Source organism: Chiloscyllium plagiosum, chromosome 17 (assembly GCF_004010195.1).
Source record: "Chiloscyllium plagiosum isolate BGI_BamShark_2017 chromosome 17, ASM401019v2, whole genome shotgun sequence".
NCBI classification, from domain to species: domain Eukaryota; kingdom Metazoa; phylum Chordata; class Chondrichthyes; order Orectolobiformes; family Hemiscylliidae; genus Chiloscyllium; species Chiloscyllium plagiosum.
Window position 1 is genome coordinate 5,731,985 of NC_057726.1, and position 22,764 is coordinate 5,754,748.

A 22,764-nucleotide genomic window follows, 5' to 3' on the forward strand; every position below is an offset into this window, starting at 1 on the left:
CCAAATGTCTTTTAAATGTTGCAATTGTACCAGCCTCCACCACTTCCTCTGGCAGCTTGTTCCATACACATACCACCCTCTGTGTGAGATAGTTGCCCCTTAGGTCTCTTTTATATCTTTCCCCTCTCACCCTAAACCTATGCCCTCTAGTTCTGGACTCCCCAACCCCAGGGAAAAGACTTTGCCTATTTATCCTATCCATGTCCCTCATAATTTTGTAATCCTCTATAAGGTCACCCCTCAGCCTCCGACGCTCCAGGGAAAACAGACCCAGCCTATTCAGCCTCTCCCTCAAATCCTCCAACCCTGGCAACATCCTTGTAAATCTTTTCTGAACCCTTTCAAGTTTCACAACATCTTTCCGATAGGAAGGAGACCAGAATTGCACGCAATATTCCAACAGTGACCTAACCAATGTCCTGTACAGCAGCAACATGACTTCCCAACTCCTGTACTCAATATTCTGACCAATAAAGGAAAGCATACCAAACGCCTTCTTCACTATCCTATCTACCTGTGACTCCACTTTCAAGGAGCTAAGCAACCTGCATTAAAGGTTCCGACCTAAAACGCCAACTGCCTTGCTCGTCAAATGCTGCTTGACCTGCCGTGCCTTTTCCAGCTCCACTCTTTATCCACTATGCTTACCACTTCCATAGATTGTCTCCATGCTGCAGTTATAGAGTCAAACAGACCCTTTGAACCAGTCTATGCCGACCATAATCCCAAACTAAACTAGTCCCACATGCCTGCATTTGGCCCATATCCCTCCAAACATTTTTGATTCATGTATTTATTCCAACATCTTTTAAATGTTGTAACTGTACACACATCCATCACTTCCTCTGGAAGTTCATTTCACACACGAACCACTCTCTATGTAAAAAAGTTGCCCCTCATATCTTTGTAAAATCTTTCTCCAGTCGCCTGAAAAGTTTGCCCCCAGTCTTGAAATGAAATCCCCGAATCTTGAATGCAAGTGAATAATTAACTGTCATCTAGGCTGTCCCAATTGATACATGCAAAAAGATCCAAAGAAAGAGAGGGCTACAAAACACAGCCTCACTCCAATATAAAATGCATAATATATATATATGTAGGCATGCTACACATCTTCAAGTTACAAAACTTAAACATTTTAAAACACAGCTGTGTCTCTGAGTAACTATATTTTTACCTTGAAGCAGTCTTTCATATGTTAGCCTGAGCCATAAAACAACCATAAAATCATGAGCCCATGACCTCACTCTTGACATAGTCCATATTACCTTCTCCCTTATAGGAGCTATTTTACAGTCAACCACAATTAAACAAAATATAATTTGATTCCTCGCTTGCTTAATAAAGTGAAAATTATTAATTGTTAGACTGACTCAAATTTACACAGCCTGTCTAGTCTAGGGTGCAATTTAATAAGATTAAGGATGACCTGCATTTAGATTCCATTTTGCATGCCTTGATTAGATTGCTTACAGTGGGGAAACAGGCCCTTCGGCCCAACAAGTCCACACCAACCCTCTGAAGAGCAACCCACCCAGACCCATTCCCCTACATTTACCCTTCACCTAACACTATGGACAACTTTGCATGGCCAATTAACCTAACCTGCAGATTTTTGGACTGTGGGAGGAAACTGGAGCACCCGGAGGAAACCCACGCAGACACGGGGAGAACATGCAAACTCCACACAGACAGTTGCCTGAGGCAGGAATTGAACCCGGGTCTCTGGCACTGTGAGGCAGCAGTGCTAACCACTGTGCCACCGTGCTGCCCCCTGTAATCCATTATATGACAGCTGTCTGCGAGTCTCCTGTTATCCTCCATACCTCTAACTGAAGAGATTTTCTCCAATTTCTCAGATTTTCTCAGAAATATTCAAAACATTTTGGTTTCTTATAGAGCAATGCAAAAATGTGTATATAAACAGCCAAACTAAAGGGGTGGCCTTGTGAAATGGTCCTGACAAGTCTAAATTACTTCCTTTTTTTTGATGTGGAGGAGCTGGTATTGGACTGGGGTAGACAAAGTTAAAAATCACACAACACCAGGTTATAGTCCAACAGGTTTATTTGGAAGCACTAGCTTTGGAGCGCTGCTTACACAACCACCTGATGAAGGAGCAGTGCTCCGAAAGCTAGTGCTTCCAAATAAACTTGTTGGACTATAACCTGGTGGTATGTGATTTTTAACTTACGTCCTTTTAGAATCTCTGCTTTGCCAACACAGAGCAGAATGGGGAAGCATACACTAACAGCTGCGTACATTTCCATGGCAGCTCTAAAATAATGAAAAACTTCATGTCATTTTGCAACTGCTTTCAATCAGCATTCAAGACAGGAGAGGTTTTTACGATGGGCTGCAAAAACTGAGTTAAAGAGCTTGTCAGTGTCACAGTGGCTCAGTGGCTAGCACTGATGTGTCTCAGGGACCTGGGTTCGATTCTAGCCTCGGGCGACTGTCTGTATGGAGTTTGTACATTCTCCCCGTGTCTGCGTGGGTTTCCTCTGGGTGCTCTGTTTCCTTCCCGCAGTCTAGAGATATGCAGGTCAAGTGAACTGGCCATGCCAGTTTGCCCCATTGTGTCCAGGGATGTGTAGGCTAGGGGCATTAATCCGGGGAAATGTAGGGTAGGGGTGCAGGTCTGGGTGGGATACGTGTTGGAGGGTCAGTGTGGAATTGTTGGGCTGAATGGCCTGGATTTGATTTGAGTTTACTTTTGACAAGTGTATAAAAACCATGAGCAGGTGGAGACCATTCAGCCCCTTGAGCCTGCTCCCTCATTTAATGTGATCATGGCTGATCTCATCTTGGCCTCAACTCCACTTTGCTGCCTGGTCTCCATAACCCTTTATCTGATTACTCATTAAAAACCTGTCTATCGCCTCTTTAAATCTACCCAATGTCCCAGCATTGGGGGAGTGGATTTCACAGATTCACGACCCTTTGAGAGAAGTAATTTATCCTCATGTCTCTTTTAAATCTGCGTCCCCTTACCCTAAACTACGACCTCTCATTCCCAATTGCCCCGCATAAAGTAATGTGCTCTCAATGTCTATTTCAACAATTCTTTTAGCATATCATATACATCAGTTAGATCTCCTCTTATCCTCCTAAACTACAGACAGTATAAGCCAAAACTGCTCAATTTCTATTGACAATACAAGCTTTGAGTACTTAAAGGACAAGAGTACTTAAAGTTCCCACATTCAGGAACTTGGGGACTGAAGGCATAGGTGCCAGTGGTGAAGAAATTAAAATCAGGGTTGTATTAGAGATCAGATTTTGAGGAATGCAGTCACCCTTGAGATTGTTATAAGGCCTGGAAATAGAGTGATGGAAGTTAACAACAACAGTGCAAAGTCTAGGTTAGAGTGGTGCTGGAAAAGCACAGCAAGTCAGGCAACATCTGAGGAGCAGGAAAATCGATGTTTCAGGTAAAAGCCCTTCATCAGGAATGAGGCCTGCTCCTCGGATGCTGCCTGACCTGCTGTGCCTTTTCAGCACCACTCTAATCTAGACTCTGATCTCCAGCATCTGCAGTCCTCACGTTCGCCTAACAACAGTACAGACTCCAGTGCAGTAATGCAAGAGTGCTGGACAGTCAGAGATGCTTTTTTTTTTGGATTAGATGCTAAACTGACGTTCACAACTGCCGTCTGAAGCAGCTGGTAAAAAACTTGTGGCACTGTGTAAAACAGCAATCTTCTCCACTACGAATCTCAGTAAACTGGAGGCAATGGTTGTATTCATTCCGATTTGCTCAATAGAGAAATGCTTGCTTGTTTATTTATTTTCCCACAAAATCACTGGAGAAGAAGAAATGGACATTCTTTAATTTCAGTGCCTTCTCTACCACATTTATCTCATTGTCTCGAACAATTCCAGTGGTGTGAAGGGAAAACATTTCCTTTGATGGCTTGATGTTGTGAAATTAATCATGTCCCAAGGACTTTACAGATGAATTAATAGCAAGATAGCTAATCCATCAGTCCTGGATGTCTCTTCTGTGTATCTGCCTAAGTGTTTCTGTGAGTGCATGTAGAGGTGACTGTGTATGTGTGGGCACATTCCTGTCATTGTATATGAGCATGCATTCATTTGTGTGTGTGTGTATGTGCATTTTTGTGTGTGCTTGTATGTATTCCTGGGGGTGTGTTTGTGTGTTTCCACTGTATGTACATTCCTGTGTGTTCACAGAATCCCTGTGTGAAAACTGGCCATTTGGCCCAAGTCCACATTGACCCTCTGAAAAGTAACCAACCCAGACTCATTCCCCTACACTATATTTACCCTGACTAATGTACCAAACCTACACATCCCTGAACGCTATGGACAACTTAGCATGGCCAATTCACCTGACCTGCACATCTTTGGACTGGGAGGAAACCGGTGCACCCGGAGGAAACCCACGCAGACACTGGGAGAGGCGGCTGGAATCAAACCCAGGCTCTTTATTGAGCCTCTGTGCTGTCTTATTAGCTTAGGGGTGTGTGTGTGTGTGTGTGTGTGTGTGTGCGCGCGCGCGCGCATCTTTGGACTGTTAGAGGAAACCGGAGCGTCCAGAGAAAGCCCATGTAAACATGTGGAGAATGTACAAACTTCACACGGACGTCTGGGACAGGAATCAGATTTGGGTCCCTGGTGCTGTGAGGTACCAGTGCTTACTAGTGATTGATTGATTTGATTTATACACATGTGCATCTGAGTACAGTGAAAAGCTTTGTTTGCATGCAGTTATAGGCAGATCATAGTAAGCAAGGATGTACAAATCATAGGGTTAAAAAAACTTGGACAGAGTAAGGCATACAGGTTATAGCGCACAGGTATGCGCTAGGCAAGGTCGACATTAACAAGTTCAGCAGTCTAATAACTGTGGGGAAGAAGCTGTTCCTGAACCCATTGGTGCATGTTTTCAAGCTTCTGTATCTTCTGCCTGACAGAACAGGTTGTCAGAGAGCATTACCGGGGTAAGAAGAGTCTTTGATGATGTTGGCAACGGGAATTGTAAATGAAGTCCATGAATGGGAGGTTAGTTTCCATTGTGGTCTGAGCTGTGTTCACAACTTTCTGTAGTTTCTCATCGTCCTGGGCAGAGAAGTTGCTGTATCAGGTCGTTATGCACCCAGACAGTATGGTGCATCTGTAAAAGTTAGTGAGGATCCTTATGGAAATGCTGAAATTCCTAAGCTGCCTGAGGAAAACTTGTAGATGGTGTTTATTTGGAATTTGGACACACAGTTTTGGAGTGTACAGGGAGTACAGTAGGGGCTGAAAACACGTTCTAATGGAGGGATCCAGTGCTGAGGGTTATTTTGGAGGAGGTGCAGTTCCCTATCTTCACTGATTGCGGTCTGAGGGTCAGGAAGCTGAGGATCCAGTTGCAGAGGGAGGAGTTGAGACCTAAGTCACTGAGCCACTGTGCTATTGTTAACAAAACTTCTAAGAGAACATGGAATCTCAGGGAGCAACTGTCTGACTTCTGCATTTAACTGCACACTGCACAACAGAGGCTACTGTCTGAGCCTCATCATTAGAAAGATTCTGTACTAACTCTCATTGAACATTCTGTGTTGTGATACCCTGGTATTGTGGCTCTGTTTGTTTTTGGATTGATGGTCTTAACTCAAAAGGAGGAAATGTTCTGGGCTACGTTTCAGTCCATTGTAGAGTGGGAGATTAACTGTTGCTTCTTCAGGGAAGATCTATTAATCTGATTTCTCTTTCTTTTTGTGATTTTGTAGGTAATAAAGTTGGCACAGCCCACCCTGCAGACTGGCAATGATCTACTGAGCAAGGAATCCTAATGAAGAGGCATTGACATCAAATCCCCTGATCACTCTGGGGTTAGGGCCACTCAGTGGTTCTGGACCTTCCCAAGTCCCGGCTGACTACTGAGCTCAACTCAACAGACCAAAAAAAAACGAGCCAATCTGAAGCAAGATGAGGCGAGACTTTTATTTGCCTTGTTTCCTGGCATGCTTAAGCATTGTCCACTGGAGTCACTCCGCCCTCGTGAGAAATTCCACAAGCTCCCAAGTGTCAACTCGACCTCGCCATGGACTCGGTGTCAAAGGTCAAGTGCTTCACAGATCCAAGAGGGGCTGGGTGTGGAATCAGTTCTTTGTTATAGAGGAGTACACAGGTCCAGATCCGGTGCTCGTGGGCAGGGTAAGACCACTACCTCCTCCATTTTCTCATGGAAGTGTAAGAAATCTGAGCTGCAGTAGGCCATTCTGCCCTTCAAGCCTGCTCAATAAAACTAAGGCTGATCCTCCACCTCAGCTCCACCTTCCCACTCTATAGATATATCGCTTTATTCTCATAGTGCACAACACCTGTGTGTAGAATAGTAGAGTCAAACAACACAAATTAACCAAACCAACCAGGTTTCCAGATCTGAACTACTCTCGTTTGCCTGCCATGTTCCTTTAAACCTTTCTTATCCATATACTTGTCCAAATGTCTTTCCAATGTTGTAATTGTACCCACCTCCACCCTTCCTTTGTCACCTTGTTCCCCATACACGCACTATCCTCTGTGTGAAAATGTTGCCCATCAGGTCCCTTTTAAGTCTTTGCCCTCTCACCTTAAACCTCTGCCCTCTAGCTTTGGACTCCCCTAACCTAGGAAAATACCTTGGTTTTATTCATCCTATCCATGCCCCTCATGATTTTATAAACCTCTGTAAGGTCACCCCTCAGCCCTCAATTCTACACAACAACACTCTGGAGAACTCTGAAGATTCACCTGCTCTTGAGTGAAGAGATTTCTTCTCAGCGTAGGTTCACGAGGTCAATTCCTGGAATGGCGGGACTATCTTATGTTGAAACATTGGAGGACTGGGCTTGTATACCCTTGAGTTTAGAAGACTGAGAGGGGATCTGATTGAGACGTATAAAATTATTAAAGGATTGGACACTCTGGAGGCAGGAAACATGTTTCTGCTGATGGGTGAGTGCCGAGCCAGAGGACACAGCTTCAAAATAAGGGGTAGGCCATTTAGAGATGAGGAGAAACTTCTTCACCCAGAGACTGGTGGGTGTGTGGAATGCTCTGCCTCAGAAGGCAGTGGAGGCCCAGTCTCTGGATTCATTTAAGAAAGAGTTGGATAGAGCTCTCAAGGATAGTGGAATCAAGGGTTATGGAGATAAGGCAGGAACAGGATACTGATTGAGGATGATCAACCATGATAATGAATGGTGGTGCAGGCTTGAAGGGCAGAATGGCCTACTCCTGCATCTATTGCCTGTTGCCTGTTGTCTGTTGTCTATTGTCTTCTCATTCCGGTTCCAAATGATCAAACCCTTTTTCGGAGAGTCTTGGCTGTAGTTCTAGGATCTCCAGTCAATGTGCACATTTTTGTAATATCTACCTGGTCAAAACCTAAAGAATTCAGTTCTCATTCTTCTTAGTATCTAAGGTGAGGGTTCCAGATGGAAGGAGTTGAAAGCTCCCTCTCTTCTGTAGCACCAGTGATGACTGCAGAGACTTCCCTCAGGTGGGTCAACCCTGGAATTAGCATTGTGGCCCAGCGATACCGGCACACACAATTCTTTTCCTTGTCAAGACTTGGCATGTGTGGGCCAAAGAAATGAGGTCAGAGTCCCGAACACTGCATCCTATGGACCCTGCAGATTGGAGGAGGAAGGGGCCTCCCACCTTTGGTGTCGCAACCACCTCGCCTTGCTCTGACAGACCCAACCCCACGCCTACGGCGCCACCCTCCCCCATCTCACTGCGCACCACGGATCTCTCAGACCCCTCAGCTCTCAATACTCCCTCTCCCAGCTATCCTTCTCACAAACCTGAAACGCAACCAGGAAGTGCTGGAGAAACTCATCGCCTGTGGAGGGAGAAGCAAAGTTGATATTTGGAGACCACCGACCTTTCATCAGAACAGCAGAGTCATTACTTGAGATCAGTGATGAAGGATCAATGACTCAAAACATTAATTTCTCCCCTCTAGATGTTTACAGGCTCACTGCGATTCACCAGCAACTTCTGTTTGCATTATGTGCATCCTCCTGATTCTGTCTTTAATGGATAGACGTTTATTTTAACCAACCACTTCCTTTCAATGCATATGTAGGAGTCTTTACAGCTGTATTTTATGTTTTGTTTTTGACTCAATTGCATTCATATTCTGTTTCTCCTTTCCTTATCAGTTTCTTTATGCATTTATAAACCTCGGAATTACTATTTCTGGCAACTCCATCTGTTTTTTCTTTGAATCTCGTACTATCCTGAACTTCCTTTGTTCGCTATGGTTCGCTTTTTTGAATTTTTGCCCCTTAACTCTCACCTTCCCTGCCACCCTCCCCTCCTTCTCTCACTCCTCAGTCGCATCAACATCCCAGCATCAAAGTGTAGGAAAACATTTGGGAAGCGCTATGCTGAGAATTTAAGCATTTAGATCCAGTTTATGCAATCTCTCCTCATCAGACAACCCAGGAATCGTAAACAAAAACAGAAGTTGCTGGAAAAGCTCAGCAGGTCTGGCAGCACCTGTGGAGAGAAATCTCTTCACACATGCTGCCAAACCTGCTGAGCTTTTCCAGCAATGTCTGTTTTTGTTTCTGATTTACAGCATCTGTGATTCTTTTGGTTTTGAACCCAATAATCAGTCTCGCAAACAATTAAGGCAAATATATCCTATCCTTGATAAGGAGATCAAAACTGCACACCATACTCATTATGTGCTGTATAATCATAGTGAGATGGACTTACTCTTATATATCAATCCTTTTGTAATAACGACCAATAGACCAGCATCTCATTGAGTGGTTGAGAAGCTGGTCCGAATGACGTAAATTGTATGTTTATGTGGATGTTCATATCAGACTACTTGCCATCGGAATTGCTTGCTCTACAATCCCTACATCTGAGCGTTCAATGGTTCATGAACAGGAACACTTGGGTTCCTCTGAATGCAAATACGTTGTCTTGCCATTTATAAAAAATATTCAACTTTTACATTTTTCCAACTCATGTGGAAAGTTTCATATTTCTCAATGGCATATTCCACATTTTACCCACTCATTTAACCTGTATCAATCCATTTGCAGTCTCACTGCTTGTACAATTTCCCACGTCACATTATATCATGAGCAATGGTGGTGAAACGATACTCAGTCTCTTCATCTGAGTTGTTGATGTAGACTGTCAATTTCTGAGGCCCAAACACTCATGTTTGTGATACCTCCACTGGTTACAGGATGTCAGTCTGAAAATGACCTATTTATTCCTGCTGTCGAATTGAGGATTTATTAATGAACAGAAAACCATTATTATAATGTCAAAATACTCCCAAAATTCTGTCCAATAACTTTGGGTCTGGCAACTCAATTTTTTTTTAGATCTTAACACAGTACAGACATTGGTTTCTATTCAATAATGTCATAAACTCTTAACTGATTTGTCAAATATGATTTCCCTTTCATAAATCCATACTATAATTTTCTAAGTGTCCTGTAGCAAGTCCCTAATTTTACATTTTTGCTTATTCCTGCTATTAATGTTGGAGTTTATTTTCCCATCTCCCTCTCTAATAGTTAGCTTATATTTATTTAAGTCTTCCTCAGAATCTACAGGGGCCAGTACCATTCCTAACTTTCGGAAAATCAAATCCATTATGAGCCTCTATAACTACCTCCTTGTAAAACGTTAGGATATAGGTCATAAGGTCCTGGGGATTTGTTGTCTTTTAATCCCATTAATCTCTCCTGTACTATTTCTTTATTAATGCTAATTTATTTCAGATTGATGAGCCCCTTTCTACCCTCTCTGGTGGCCATAAAAGGTTTCATGAAGTTAAAGACAGGAGAATAATCTTTGGTGTCACAGCCAATATTTCAACATCATAAAACTGGATTCTATGCTCATTATCTCATTGCTGTTTGTGGAACTCTCTGTGTGCAAATTGACAGCTACGTCTCCCTCTTTACAGCAGTGAATCACTTCAAAGTATTCGATAAGTGCATGTCTTTTTTTTTTATTTTTGACTCCTGATAATTACAGGACTCCTAAGACCCAAGCGATTTCTGCCATTTTCCTACCAGGTTTGCCGTTTCTGTAGTCACCATTATACCTTTCTAAAATCAGGCAAGGCCAAATGTTGTCCATCCCAACTGCTCAGGAAATGAATGATTTGTTCGGCCATTTCAGGGCGCACTGAAAATTGAATCACTTTGCTGTAGGGTTGGAGTCATGTGTGTAGGTCAGATTGGGTAAGGATGGCAGAACTCATTACCCCAAGACAATTACGAACCGGATGGGATTTACAACAATCCACGATAGTAGTCACAGTCACATCACTGACACTTGCTTTATAATTTCTCACTGAAACAACCTACTCAGCGATATCATCACAGCTTTGGAGCAGGAGGAACTTGAACCCTGCGTTCCTGGCTCAGAGGTCGGAATATTTGAGATTTAGTCACTGATTTTAAATCTGACCAGTTGCTGTTGTAGGATCTGACCCCACAAGTGTGTGTTTAGTTTGGACCCATCAGTCACTTGCCTAGTGACATCACCGTTGTACAGCACTGCCTTCAAATGTTGCATTAGAAAAAGAAATCTCATTTTCAATAAGATTGAAGATCAAAGGCTATGTTTTGATTTTATTTGATTTATTATTGTCACATGCACCTAAGTACAGTGAAAAGTTTTGTTTTGCATGCAGTACAGCAGATCGTACCATACAAAGTGCATTAGGCTAATAGAACAGAGCGAGGAATACAATGTTACGGCTGCAGAGAAGGTGCACAAGGCAATTCAACCCATTGAGCACGTTCAGAACTGTGGGACTGCTGCGCACTCTGCTTCACAGAAACCTGGCCCAACCCATCCATTCCCGACTGCGCACTTCAGGCTGATGGCTTTTCTATCCTTTGTATGGACTGTATAGCGTCCTCGGGTAAGACAAAGGGTGGAGGGGTTTGCTTTTTAATCAACAACTTGTGGTGCATGGACATTGCAGCCCTGGGCAGCCATTGCTCCCCAAACCTTGAAGTCCTTACTATTAATGCTGCCACTTCTATCTACCACGGGAATTTCCCGCTGTTATACTAACTGCTGTGTACATACCGCCACAAGGAAAGGTTGAGGAAACTCTGGATGTGCTGTACTCTCCCATTACACCCTGGAGACAGAACACCCCAAGGCCCTGTTTATTGTAACTGGTTACTTCAATCAGGCCAATCTAAGGAAGGTGCTGCCCAAGTACCATCAGAACATTACCTGCCCCAACAGTGACCTGAACATTTTAGACCACTGCTTCACCACTGTGAAAGATACCTACTGCTCCATCCCCCGCCCTCATTTTAGGATATCCGACCACAATGCCGTATTTCGTCTCCTGGCTTACAGGCAAAAGCTCAACCAGGAGACCCCCTTGTGGATACAGGTCCAGTGCTTGTTGGAGGGGGCAGAGGATCAACTCCAGTGCTGTCTGGAATCAGCTGATTGGGCCATGTTCAAACAGGCCGCAGGTACCATGGACGAGTACACCACCACCGTCACAGACTTTATCAGCAAGTGTGTGGAGGACTGCACACCAAGGAAGTCAATCTGAGTGTTCCCCAACAGGAAACCCTGGATGAATCAGGACATACAAAACCTGCTAAAAACCAGGCGTGAGGCCTTTAGATCAGGAGACTCACTCAAGTACAAGTATAACCTTAGCAGAGCCATTAAGACAGTCAAGGACCAATACCGATCCAATCTAGAGACCCAGACAGACACCCGGCGACTATGGCAAGGACTGAATGACATCACAAGTTCTAAAAAGAGACAGTGCAAGATAGCAGACAATGACAGATCATCTCAACGCCTTCTCTGCTCGCTTTGAGCAGAATGTCGGCAGAGAGGTAACACCTATTCTGACAAGTCCTGACGAACCTATCCCAACAGTCACTGCATCAGGGCTCAGATCAGTTTTCCTTTGTGTGAATCCAAGGAAAGCGATGGGACCAGACGGAGTACCAGGCCGTGCACTCAGAGCATGTGCAGATCAACTGGCAGAGGTCTTCTCGGACATCTTTCCCCTCTCCTTGCAGGAGGTCACTGTCCCTGGCTGTTTCAAGGGGCCAACATCATCCCTGTGCCTAAGAAGGCTCATGCAGCATGTCTCAATGACTACCACCCAGTGGCCCTAACCTCGGTGGTTATGAAGTGCTTTGAAAGGCTGGTCATGGCATTAATCAACTCCAGCCTCCCCACTACTCTTGGCCCACTCCAATTTGCCTATTGGACCAACAGATCCACATCAAATGCCATATCACTTGCTTTTTACTCCTTAGAATATCTTGACACTAAGAACAGCTACATAAGAATCCTACTCATTGACGATAGTTCAGTCTTCAACACTATTTTCCCCTCGAGACTGATTGCTAAATTTAGTGATCTCGGACTAAATCCCACTCTCTGCAACTGGATCCTCAGTTTCCTGACCCACAGGCCACAATCAGAGAAGATTGGGGACAATATTTCATCCTCACTAACACTCAATACTGGAGCCTCCCAAGGATGTGTACTCAGCCCCCTACTGTACTCACTGTATACCCATGACTGCATCGCCAAATACAAGACTAATGCCATTTACAAGTTTGCTGATGACACCACCATAGTCGGTCGAATCTCAGATGGCGACGAAACAGGCTACAGATGAGAGGTGGAAGGCCTGGAAAAATGGTGCACCAGGAACAACCTAGCTCTCAATGCCGGCAAAACCAAGGAACTCATCATTGACTTTTGGCGGGATGTTACTCATCCCCCCCCTACACATTAACAGCACAGAGGTGGAACGAGTGGAGCGTGTCAGGCTCCTGGAAGTGATCATCCACAACAAGCTTTCTTGGACTCTTCATGTGGACGCACTGGTTACAAAAACCCAACAACATCTCTTCTCCCTCATGCAGCTGAGGAAATTTGGCATGACAGCCAATACCCTTGCCAACTTTTATAGGTAGACCATCGAGAGCATTCTGTCTGGATGTATCACTACCTGGTATGGCAACTGTACCATTCAGGATCGGACACGGTTACAGAGAGTGGTGAACTCAGCCCGGACAATCACAAAGGCCAACCTCCCATCTATAGAATCCATCTACCAGGCCCGCTATCAAGGAAGGGCCGCCAGCATTCTCAAAGATCCATCCCACCCTGGCAATGTTTTTCTACGACCTCTACCATCAAGAAGGTACAGAAGCCTGAATACACGCACCAACCAGTTTCAAAACAGTTTCTATCCGACTGTTAGAACACTGAATGGACTCACAAACTCTTAGCATTCACCTGTACCTGTGTTTTTGTTTTTTGCCGCTGTTTACCTATTATTTACTTATCTGTGCGATCTGCCTGTATTGCTTGCAAGACAAAGCTTTTCACTGTCCTCGGTACACATGACAATAAATTCAACTCAATTCCTTACTGACCCTCTGAAAAGCATCGCACCCAGGCCCATCCCTCTACTCTCCATTTCCAATCACTAATCCACCTCACTGGTACGTCCCTTGACACTAGGAGCAATTGAGCACGGCCAACCTACTTAACTACACACCTCTGAGCTGCAGGAGGAAACCCACACAGACACAGGGAGAACATGCAAACTCCATGCAGTCACCCAAGGGTAGAATTGAACCCAGGTCCCTGGTACTATGAGGCAGCAGTGCCAACCACTGAACCACCATGCCACCCCTCTAAACAGAAAGCCTGAAAAAATACTCAGGGTGACAGTCTTCATCTAAGGCAAGAGAGATAGTAAAAGAGAGAGAAAGAAAAGTTACTGTGTTGTGCTGAAGATCCTTTTTCCAAATTGTAAGATGTTGCAAATGAACAGTGATGTGATATCTGGGATTTGGGAATTGTTTCTTTCTAAACAACAATGCTATTAACCTTGATCTGATCTGCCTCTGTGATCTACTGTGGATGCAGTGGTAGGCTTTTAACCTTCAAAGGTTTTTTAATACCCAATGAGGTGATAATTATTTCTCTATAATTAGCTCTCTTAACCCAAGAGCTAGACATGAGCCACGTATTACTGAAATATTCAATAGATGCTTGTTACAGCTCTTGGTATCTTCACATATTACAATCACAGAGATTGCAGTCTCAGAAGGAGTGCTAAACAATTCAATTACAAACTACAGTACATTTTGCAAAGTATGTGATGTTGCTAGTTGCCGCAGTAAGACAGAGACTGAAAGTTGTCTCTCGTTCATAAAATCTCAATTTAGGAAACAGCCAGAAATTAAGTAGTCTATCTTGTCATTTAGTTTAATTCAGATGATTTGTTGGAAATGCTGATTAGACCCAATATTTAAAGAAATAAGTTGGAAAAACGCAAGTCACCTTCGTAAAACAAATAACCAAAACACATTTACCTCTGCTTTAAAAATAACATTGTCAAGTAATAACAATACATTAAATATTTTTAATACACTTCCCAGATTATTTTTCTTCTGTGGCCCTTTGGAAATTGTTGTGAGCATTGTGAGGAGTTAGAGGGTGAGGCTGTGAGAGCGATGACCTGTCTGTTAAAGTGGGGGAGAAGATGTTATAACTCAGACAGAACTGTTATAACTCATTGCTGGTGAAAAGCTTGCCAGCTCATCATTTCAGCTTGTAACTCCACTTGGGACCCTAACCTTTTAAGCCCTGTCCTACTTCTTTCTCAGTATGTCACTGATCAAGAGAATTGAAATTCGGGCTTGGCAGATTTTTTTTCCTGTTTGTCAGTGTCGAAATGAGCAAAATGGATACCACACCCTACTATAAAACCAAGAACTGTGGCTGCTGGAAATCTCAAAAGCAAAAAACAGAATGTCAGGATCACTGGACCCAAAATGTTAGCTCTGCTTTCTCTCCAGCTATCAGACCTGCTGTGTTTCTCCAGCAATTTCTGTTTTTGTGCCAAACCTGACAGTTTAATGGTATTCGAGGATCTGAACTCATTCACTTTGTTTCAATGCACACGCCATGAGGTACAGGAATAAAAGCAGAAAGTCCCAAAAATTCCCAGGCAATCGGGTGCACACTCCCCATTCCACCCAAAAATAAGTTGCTCTCTTGAGTGAGGCAAAAGAAGCAGTTACTGCTCGTATCCCATAAATATTTCTTTTAAAAATACTCTTAGAATTAGGACAAAGATGATGCTGAGTCTTCTGATTTATTATTGGCCTGGAATTTCACTCCAGCATTTTTTACTCCTTCTCCTGCTCTCAAAGAGTGCATGAAGAAACTCTTTCCCCACACAGATTTAGGGAGTTTAATTGCTTAAATCACTTTTCTCTGACGTGATGGAGCCTTATGTCAGTTACATGGAAACCAGCAAACAATCTGCTCTAAACCTGGTATACCTCCCAGAGCGTGCAGGAGATAGTGATGGGAGATTGTCTGTTTTATAAGATTGGCACCAGACCTCATGCTGCTTCGAGAGAGATAGAGAGCCATGTTCATTTACTTCATCGAATTTATTGTAGTCGCATTGTAGTACAGTGAACAACTTTGTTTTGTGCGCAGTACAGGCAGATCATAGTCAGCAAGGACATACAGATCATAGGGTGTTTAGATAGAGTAAGGCATCCAAGGTTACAGCTGTACAAAGCAAGATCAATATTATTTGAAGTTAGAGAGTCCATTCATCAGTCTAATAACAGCAGGGAAGAAACTGTTCTTGAACCTGTTGATGCGTGTGTTCAAATTTATATATCTTCTACCTGATGGACAAGGTTGTAGGAGAGCATTACCGGGGTGCAAGGGGGTCTTTGGTGATGTTGGCAGCCTTTTCATGTCAAATGTAAGTGGACTCCATGGTTGGCAAGTTGGCTTCTGTGATGGTCTGGGCTGTGTTCACAACCTTCTGTCGTTCTTTACGGTCCTGAGCAGAGCAGTTGCCATACCAGGTCATTATGCACCCAGATAGTAAGCGTTGGTGAGGGTCCTTATAGACATGCTGAATTTCCTGAGCCACCTGAGAAAGACAAGGCTTTGTTGTACCTTCTTGACCCCGTTAAAGTATCCCCACAGCTCGGAACTGAACTGCATTTCTCTTATCGCCGTTCCTGACCTCAAAACGTTGCAAAATGCTTTGAAGCCAGGAAAGTGCTTTCAAATTGTAGGGATGGTGGCGATGTGCGAAGCTTTCTGCACAGCAAGATCCCACAAATCAACATCCGTCTCATTCACATTGGTTGAGGGCAGGCGGTGGCGTGGATACAGCTCCTCTTGAACGTAGTCTCCCAGAATTTCTGAGGTTCACCCACGAGGGCAAGGCAGGGCTTTGGTTTACCACCTCCTCTGCCAGCCAGCACCCTGTTCAATGCAGCACTGCTGTTATGCGCTGAAAGAATCTTGGAGTGGGATTTGAGTTGTGAATGCTGTGACTCAGAGGTGAGAGTGCTGCCCACAGAGCTACAGCTGACACCTGTGTACCTGTGCCACCCCCTCTCAGCCCATCACCCTGCTCTTTCCCTTCAACCTTGTTCCTCAAACTCCCTCGTAAATGTCACCATGTGCTTGACTTGTAAAAGAGGTCTCGAATTATCTATTCTGAGAACCCTTTACAATGCAAACAGAATTCTACCATTACAGTTTTAGTAGTGCTGCTCAGCCAGGTTTAGTAGCTGCAGTAAAACAGTGAGGAATCGAATGACAGATAAAACGTGTTAAATACTCTCAGGCTTGTTTTGCATAATTTAGTTTGAAGAGTGTTTTGTCTGTAGCTCACTGTGAAGCAAGATACAAAGGGGGAAAAATGCATCTGCCCGGATTTGTTTGGATGTGGGTGGGGATGGTAATTTTTGACCTGCCTCTCCCTGTTCCTGTTGGTAGGGGTAAGGGTGCAAATTTGGTGTCTCCACCTCAGGGCCATGACTTGTAGCGTGGAGCCGAGTGGATTCCTCACTGCTGGCTACCCCTTCACTCAGGATGGGGTTTATCGGCATTATGTTGGGAATCATGGGGAACAGGCAGTCTGCATTCCTTAAAGGCAGGCTGTCCATGTGAAAGGGAGACCAGCAACCTCTCACTCTCCACTCACTGCAACTTACCACCCGGCACCCCTTCCCCTTCCAAGTTCAGACGATATCCATGACTCCAAACTGCCCAGCCACTGCACCTCCAGGTGGATAAGGAGGAGAGAGGCGGTACAATAATGAAGTGGTCTTGTCATTTGATGTGACCCTCATTGACACCAGCTCAAACACTTGCACTGACTGGGACCAATACCTGTTGAACCACTGTGCATTAATGGACTGCAACCAGACTCTGGGGAAAGGATAGACTGTTTGAGAGCTGACTAGAAACATAGAATCATAGAAAATAGGAGCAAGAGGAGGTCATTTGGCCTTTTAAATCTACTCCACCATCATGGCTAAAAGTCGTACAACCCCCAATTATAGCCCAACAGGTTTATTATAAATTAAAAGCATTCGGACTGCTGCAGGTGCAGTGAGAGAGGACACACCGACACCGAGTATATAGGCAGAGATCAATTGGTGTTAGTGGGGTGAATGACCATCCAACGCAGTCCCTTGTTCCTGCTTTCTCCCCATATCTTTTGATCCCTTTAGCATGAAGAATTACAACTAACCCCTTCTTGAAACCTTCAGTCTTTTAACCTCAGCCACTCTCTGTGGGAGAGAGCTCCACTGGCTTCCCATTCTCTGAGTTTCTCCTCACCCCAGCCTTAAAAGGGCTCCCCTCTATCCTGAGATGTGACCCCTGGTTCTGGATTCCCGGCCATTGAGGACATTGTTTCTGCATTCATCCAATCTAGCCTTGTTAGAATTTTACATGTTCCTGTATGGTCCACCCTCATTGCTCTAAACTCCAGTGCACATAGTCCTTACCGAGTCAGTCTCTCTTCTTACATCAGTACTCCACCCTGTAAAACTTTGATTCATTCATGGATTGAAGGTGTCATTGGCTGGGCCCAGCATTTATTGTCCATCCCTAATTGCCCAGAGGGCAGTTAAAAGTCAACCACATTGCTGTAGGTCTGGAGTCACATGTAGACCAGACCAGGTAACGAGGGAAGTTTCCTTCACTAAAGGACATTAGTGAACCAGAAGGGGGTTTTTCAACAATCAACTTATGGTCATGAGAATCTTAATTCCAGACAATTATTGAATTCCAATTCCACCATCTGCTGAGGCAAGATTTGAACCTGGGTCCCCAGAATATTGCTTCGGTCTCTGGATTAACGATCCAGTGATAACTCCATGAGACCACCGCCTCCCTTGTTGCACTGCCTCTGTTGCCAGATCATCCTTCCTCAGGTAAGGAGACCAGAACTGCACACAATCCTCCAGGATGTGGTCTTAACAAGGTAACTGCAGCAAAGCATCCTTGTTCTGCCATCAATCTTCTCCTTAAGAAGCCCAACATACCTTTTGCCATCTTCACTGCCTGCTGCACTTGCATGTTTAACACTGAAGTCACAGAAGCTTTCTGCTGCAGAGGACCTTGATGGGACAGGACATGGAAAACAGCGAGGAGCATGCATGCTGAGATGATGACTGCATTGGCTGCATTACCCAAGCTTCTCCTGTCACTGTCTCTGTAGCCTCTGGAGGGGGCTATACAGAATGACCTCACTAGTCTGCTTCATGTGAGCTGCCTATCAGCTTTATTCATCAAACTCCTTCATCATATTCTGCTATTCCTTTCTCATTTGTCTTCCTGGCTAACATTCCTTTAGTGGACTTAGCTACTCCCCTCAACTATTCTTGAAGTAGCGCATTTTCTCTTTAAAGTTATTAGTGGCGATCTTATATTCCTGATCCTTAGATTTGGAGTGTTCAACTTAGAGTCATAGAGATGTGCAACACGGAAATAGACCCTTCAGTCCAAAACATCCACGCCGACCAGATATCCTAACCTCATTTAGTCCCATTTGCCAGAACTTGGCCCATATCCCTCTAAACCCTTCCTAATCATATACTCATCCAGATACCTTTTAAATGTTGCAATTGTACCAGCCTCCACCACTCCCTCTGGCAGCTCATTCCATACACACACCACCCTCTGCATGAAAATGTTGCCCCTTAGATCCCTTTTAAATCTTTCCCCTCTCACCCTAAAACTATGCCCTCTTGTTCTGGACTCCTCCAACCGAGTGAAAAGACCTTGTCTATTTATCCTATCCAAGCCCCTCATTATGTTATAAACCTCTATAAGGTCACCCCTCAGCCTCCGACGCTCCAGGGATAACAGCCCCAGCCTATTCAGCCTCTCCCTATAGCTCAAACCCTTGATTTTCTCTAAGTCCATCCTAGTAAATTCTTCCACAAAGATTAACTTGTGTTGATTAAATCATCTCAATGCCTTTTGCATCCTGGTGAACTGCAATTTGAAGTCAAGTATAGCAATTATACTTGGTGTAGTACAACATCCTGTGTTTATGTAGCATTTCTGATACAAACATATGAATTAGGAGCAGGCAGTGACCATGTGGCCCTCAAACCAGCTTTACCGTTCAGTGAAATCGTCACTGATCTGATTATTTTGTTTTGATTTGATTTATTTGATTAATTTAATATTGTCACCTGTACCGAGGTAGAATGAAAAGTGCATAATGTCATTATGCTCTGGTACCATCTTGGATTTCAAATAAATTACTGAATTAATTGTTTAAATGGTAAAGTACTGAATGCTATGATATTAAATGGATGTTACTGAAACTGGAACAGCTTCAGAAGTTCCATCTTTCTCACTCCTTAGATTTCAGTCACTCTGACTCTCTGGTCTCTGTTGTCCAATATTGTCCCCTAAAGTCCTGGCAATGTGTTCCTTTCTCTACCACCATTCCTGCTTACCTGGATAGCCTTTCAACTCCTTACTTATCCAGAATCTGTTTGTACTTTAACATGCTTCAAAAACTCTGCCTTAACTGCTTTCCTACAGTGAGAGTTCCAAACAATTGAAAGAAAGCTCTCTCCTCTCTGTCTCTGTCCGCAGATTAGTAAACCATGATGCTCAGTTCTAGATGCTCCCATGCTCCACCGTCTCCATACCCACCCTGCCAAGAACCCTCAGGATCCTATATGTGTCAATTGAGTCATCTCTTACTCTTCTGAATTCCAACCAATACAAGCCCAGTCTAGAACATAGAGGACACAGAACATTACAGCAAAGTACAGGCCCTTCAGCCCTTGATGTTGCTCCAACCTGTGGAGCCTATCTAACCTACACTATTGAATTTTCATCCATATGTTTATCCAATGATATTTTAAATGCCCTTAAAGTTGGCGAGTCTACTACTGTTGCAGGCTGGCCATTCCATGCCCTTACTACTCTCCGAGTAAGGAAACTACCTCTGACATCTGTCCTATATCTATCACCCCTCAGTTTAAAGCTATGTCCCCTCGTGCTAGCCATCGCCATCTGAGGAAAAAGGCTCTCACTGTCCACCCTATCTCACCCTCTGATTATCTTATATGTCTCAATAAAATCGCCTCTCAACTTGTTTCTCTCTAACAAAAACAGCCCTCAAGTCCCTCAACCTTTCCTAGTGGGCGGCACGGTGGCACAGTGGTTAGCACTGCTGCCTCACAGCGCCAGAGACCCGGGTTCAATTCCCGACTCAGGCGACGACTGTGTGGAGTTTGCACATTCTCCCTGTGTCTGCGTGGGTTTCCTCCGGGTGCTCCGGTTTCCTCCCACAGTCCAAAGATGTGCGGGTCAGGTGAATTGGTCATGCTAAATTGCCCATAGTGTTAGGTTAAAGGGGTAAATGTAGGGGTATGGGTGGGTTGCGCTTCGGCGGGTCGGTGTGGACTTGTTGGGCCGAAGGGCCTGTTTCCACACTGCAAGTAATCTAATCTAAAAAAAAAGACCTTCCCTCCATACCAGGCAACATTCAAGTAAATCTCATCTGAATCTTTTCCAAAGCTTCCACATCCTTCCTGTATTGCAGTGACCAGAACTGTACACAATACTCCAAATGTGACCGCACCAGAGTTTTGTACAGCTGTAACATAACCATGTGGCTCCGAAACCCAGTCCCTCTACTAATAAAAGCTAACTCACCGTATGCCTTCTTAACAACCCTGTCAACTTGGGTGGCAACATTCAGGGATAATATTCAACATTTCCTCACAAGGTAACGAGTCTGGATATTAGTGTGGTAAACCTCAGCTGAACTGTTTCTAATGCACTCAGATTCTTCCTTAAACAAAGAGAAGTACTCCACATGTGCTCTCCCCATGCCCTTTTTATTGCAGTCTAGCCTCCCCATTTCACAGGAGAACTATCACATAACCTTTGACACCAAGTCTTGTGAGGACATTGGCCACCATGCGCACCAAGGTCGGAATGATCAAGGTTGTTAAATCCTGAGGAGACTGCAACTGGAGAGAGCCAGGCATTTCAGAGGGTTATTGGGTTGTGGTGGAAGAGGCCACTACCTACACATCCTCCTTTCCCCTCCACTGTCAGCATTCCACAGGCACCACGCTCTCCCTGACACCCTGGGTCACTCCTTCATCGCTCCAAATGCTAGCTCACTCCCACGCGGCACTTTGTAAAAGGTACAGCACTTGCCCGTTCACCTCCTCCTTCATCACTGTCCAATTGCCCAGTCACACCTTCCAAGTGAAACAGTGTTTCATTTGTACTTCTTTCAATTCAGTCTACTGCATTCACTGCTCATGACGTGGTCTCCTCTACATTGGTGAGACCAAACACAAACTAGGTTCCCACTTTGTGGAACACCTCTGCTCTGACCACAGGAATAACCATTGACTTCCCAGTTGCTTGCCATTTCAGTAAAATCACTGTGCCCTTGTGTTAACAATTCTGTCCTGGACCTCCTGCAATGTTCCAGTGAGATTCAACACAAGCAAAAGAAGCAACACCTCATTTTCTGTTCAGGCACTTTACAGACTCAAAGTTTGTAATTCCAGAACTTCAGAACTTGCCTGCTGTGCACTTCTCTTATCATGTCTCCCTTCCTCCAAATCCCCTACTCGCTCCTCCCCCCACCCCCCCAACAACCATCCACAGTCTTGTCCTGTTCATGGCTGGTTGACTTTACTCTTATTTGGGAGAAAGTGAGGACTGCAGATGCTGGAGACTCAGAGCCGAAAAGTGTGGTGCTGGAAAATCACAGCAGGTCAGGCACCATCCGAGGAGCAGGAGAATCAATGAAGGGCTTATGCCCAAAACCTCGACTCTTCTGCTCCTCGGATGCTGCCTGACCTGTGTGCTTTTCCCGCATCACACTTTTCGACTCTTAGTAGGGAGAACCAGTCCTGATCTTTTCAGAGTTAATTTACCCCCATTTTACATCTCTTTTTCTCCACCTTTAATGAGCCCTTAGTCTTTTGAACTGGGCATCCACACCATACGTTTCTTTTGCTCCTCCTCCCTGTCTCTCACAAGTCTAAAAAAAAAGCCTGCTGATGATCTCCAGCCGTGCTCTGTGTGCGGGAAAGGCTATTGGCCCAAGTCATCAAATCTAGTTCAAAGGGGATGGAGTTTGAAATGGTTTAAGGAGTGAATTGCATAACTTAGGCTCAAAGGAGCTCAGGACATGGACACCAGTGGTGGAGCAACTAAAGTTGTGAATGGTGTAAAGGCTGGAAATGGAGAAATATAGACATGTTGGAAAATTACACGACTAGAGGAGCTTACAGAGAGATGGAGGGACTTGGAAGCAAGGATGAGGAGGAGTCAATGTAGCTCAATAGATATGGGAATGATAAACACACAGGACTTGGTGCATGTCAGCAGCAGCAGAATTTTGGATGACCTGGAACTTAC

The 22,764-nt window shown here is 44.4% G+C and overlaps 1 protein-coding gene across 4 annotated transcripts in view; it reads left to right on the forward strand.

The window, feature by feature from the left end:
• cdh11 (cadherin 11, type 2, OB-cadherin (osteoblast)) overlaps window positions 1-22,764 on the forward strand; it is a 242,668-nt gene that overhangs the window by 124,251 nt on the left and 95,653 nt on the right. For all 4 annotated transcript variants that reach the window (XM_043706549.1, XM_043706546.1, XM_043706548.1 and 1 more), the window contains one exon: window positions 5,742-6,168. In XM_043706549.1, coding sequence (XP_043562484.1) covers window positions 5,941-6,168 — 228 coding nt within the window. In that variant the 5' untranslated portion in view covers window positions 5,742-5,940. The remainder of the gene's footprint in view (window positions 1-5,741; window positions 6,169-22,764) is intronic.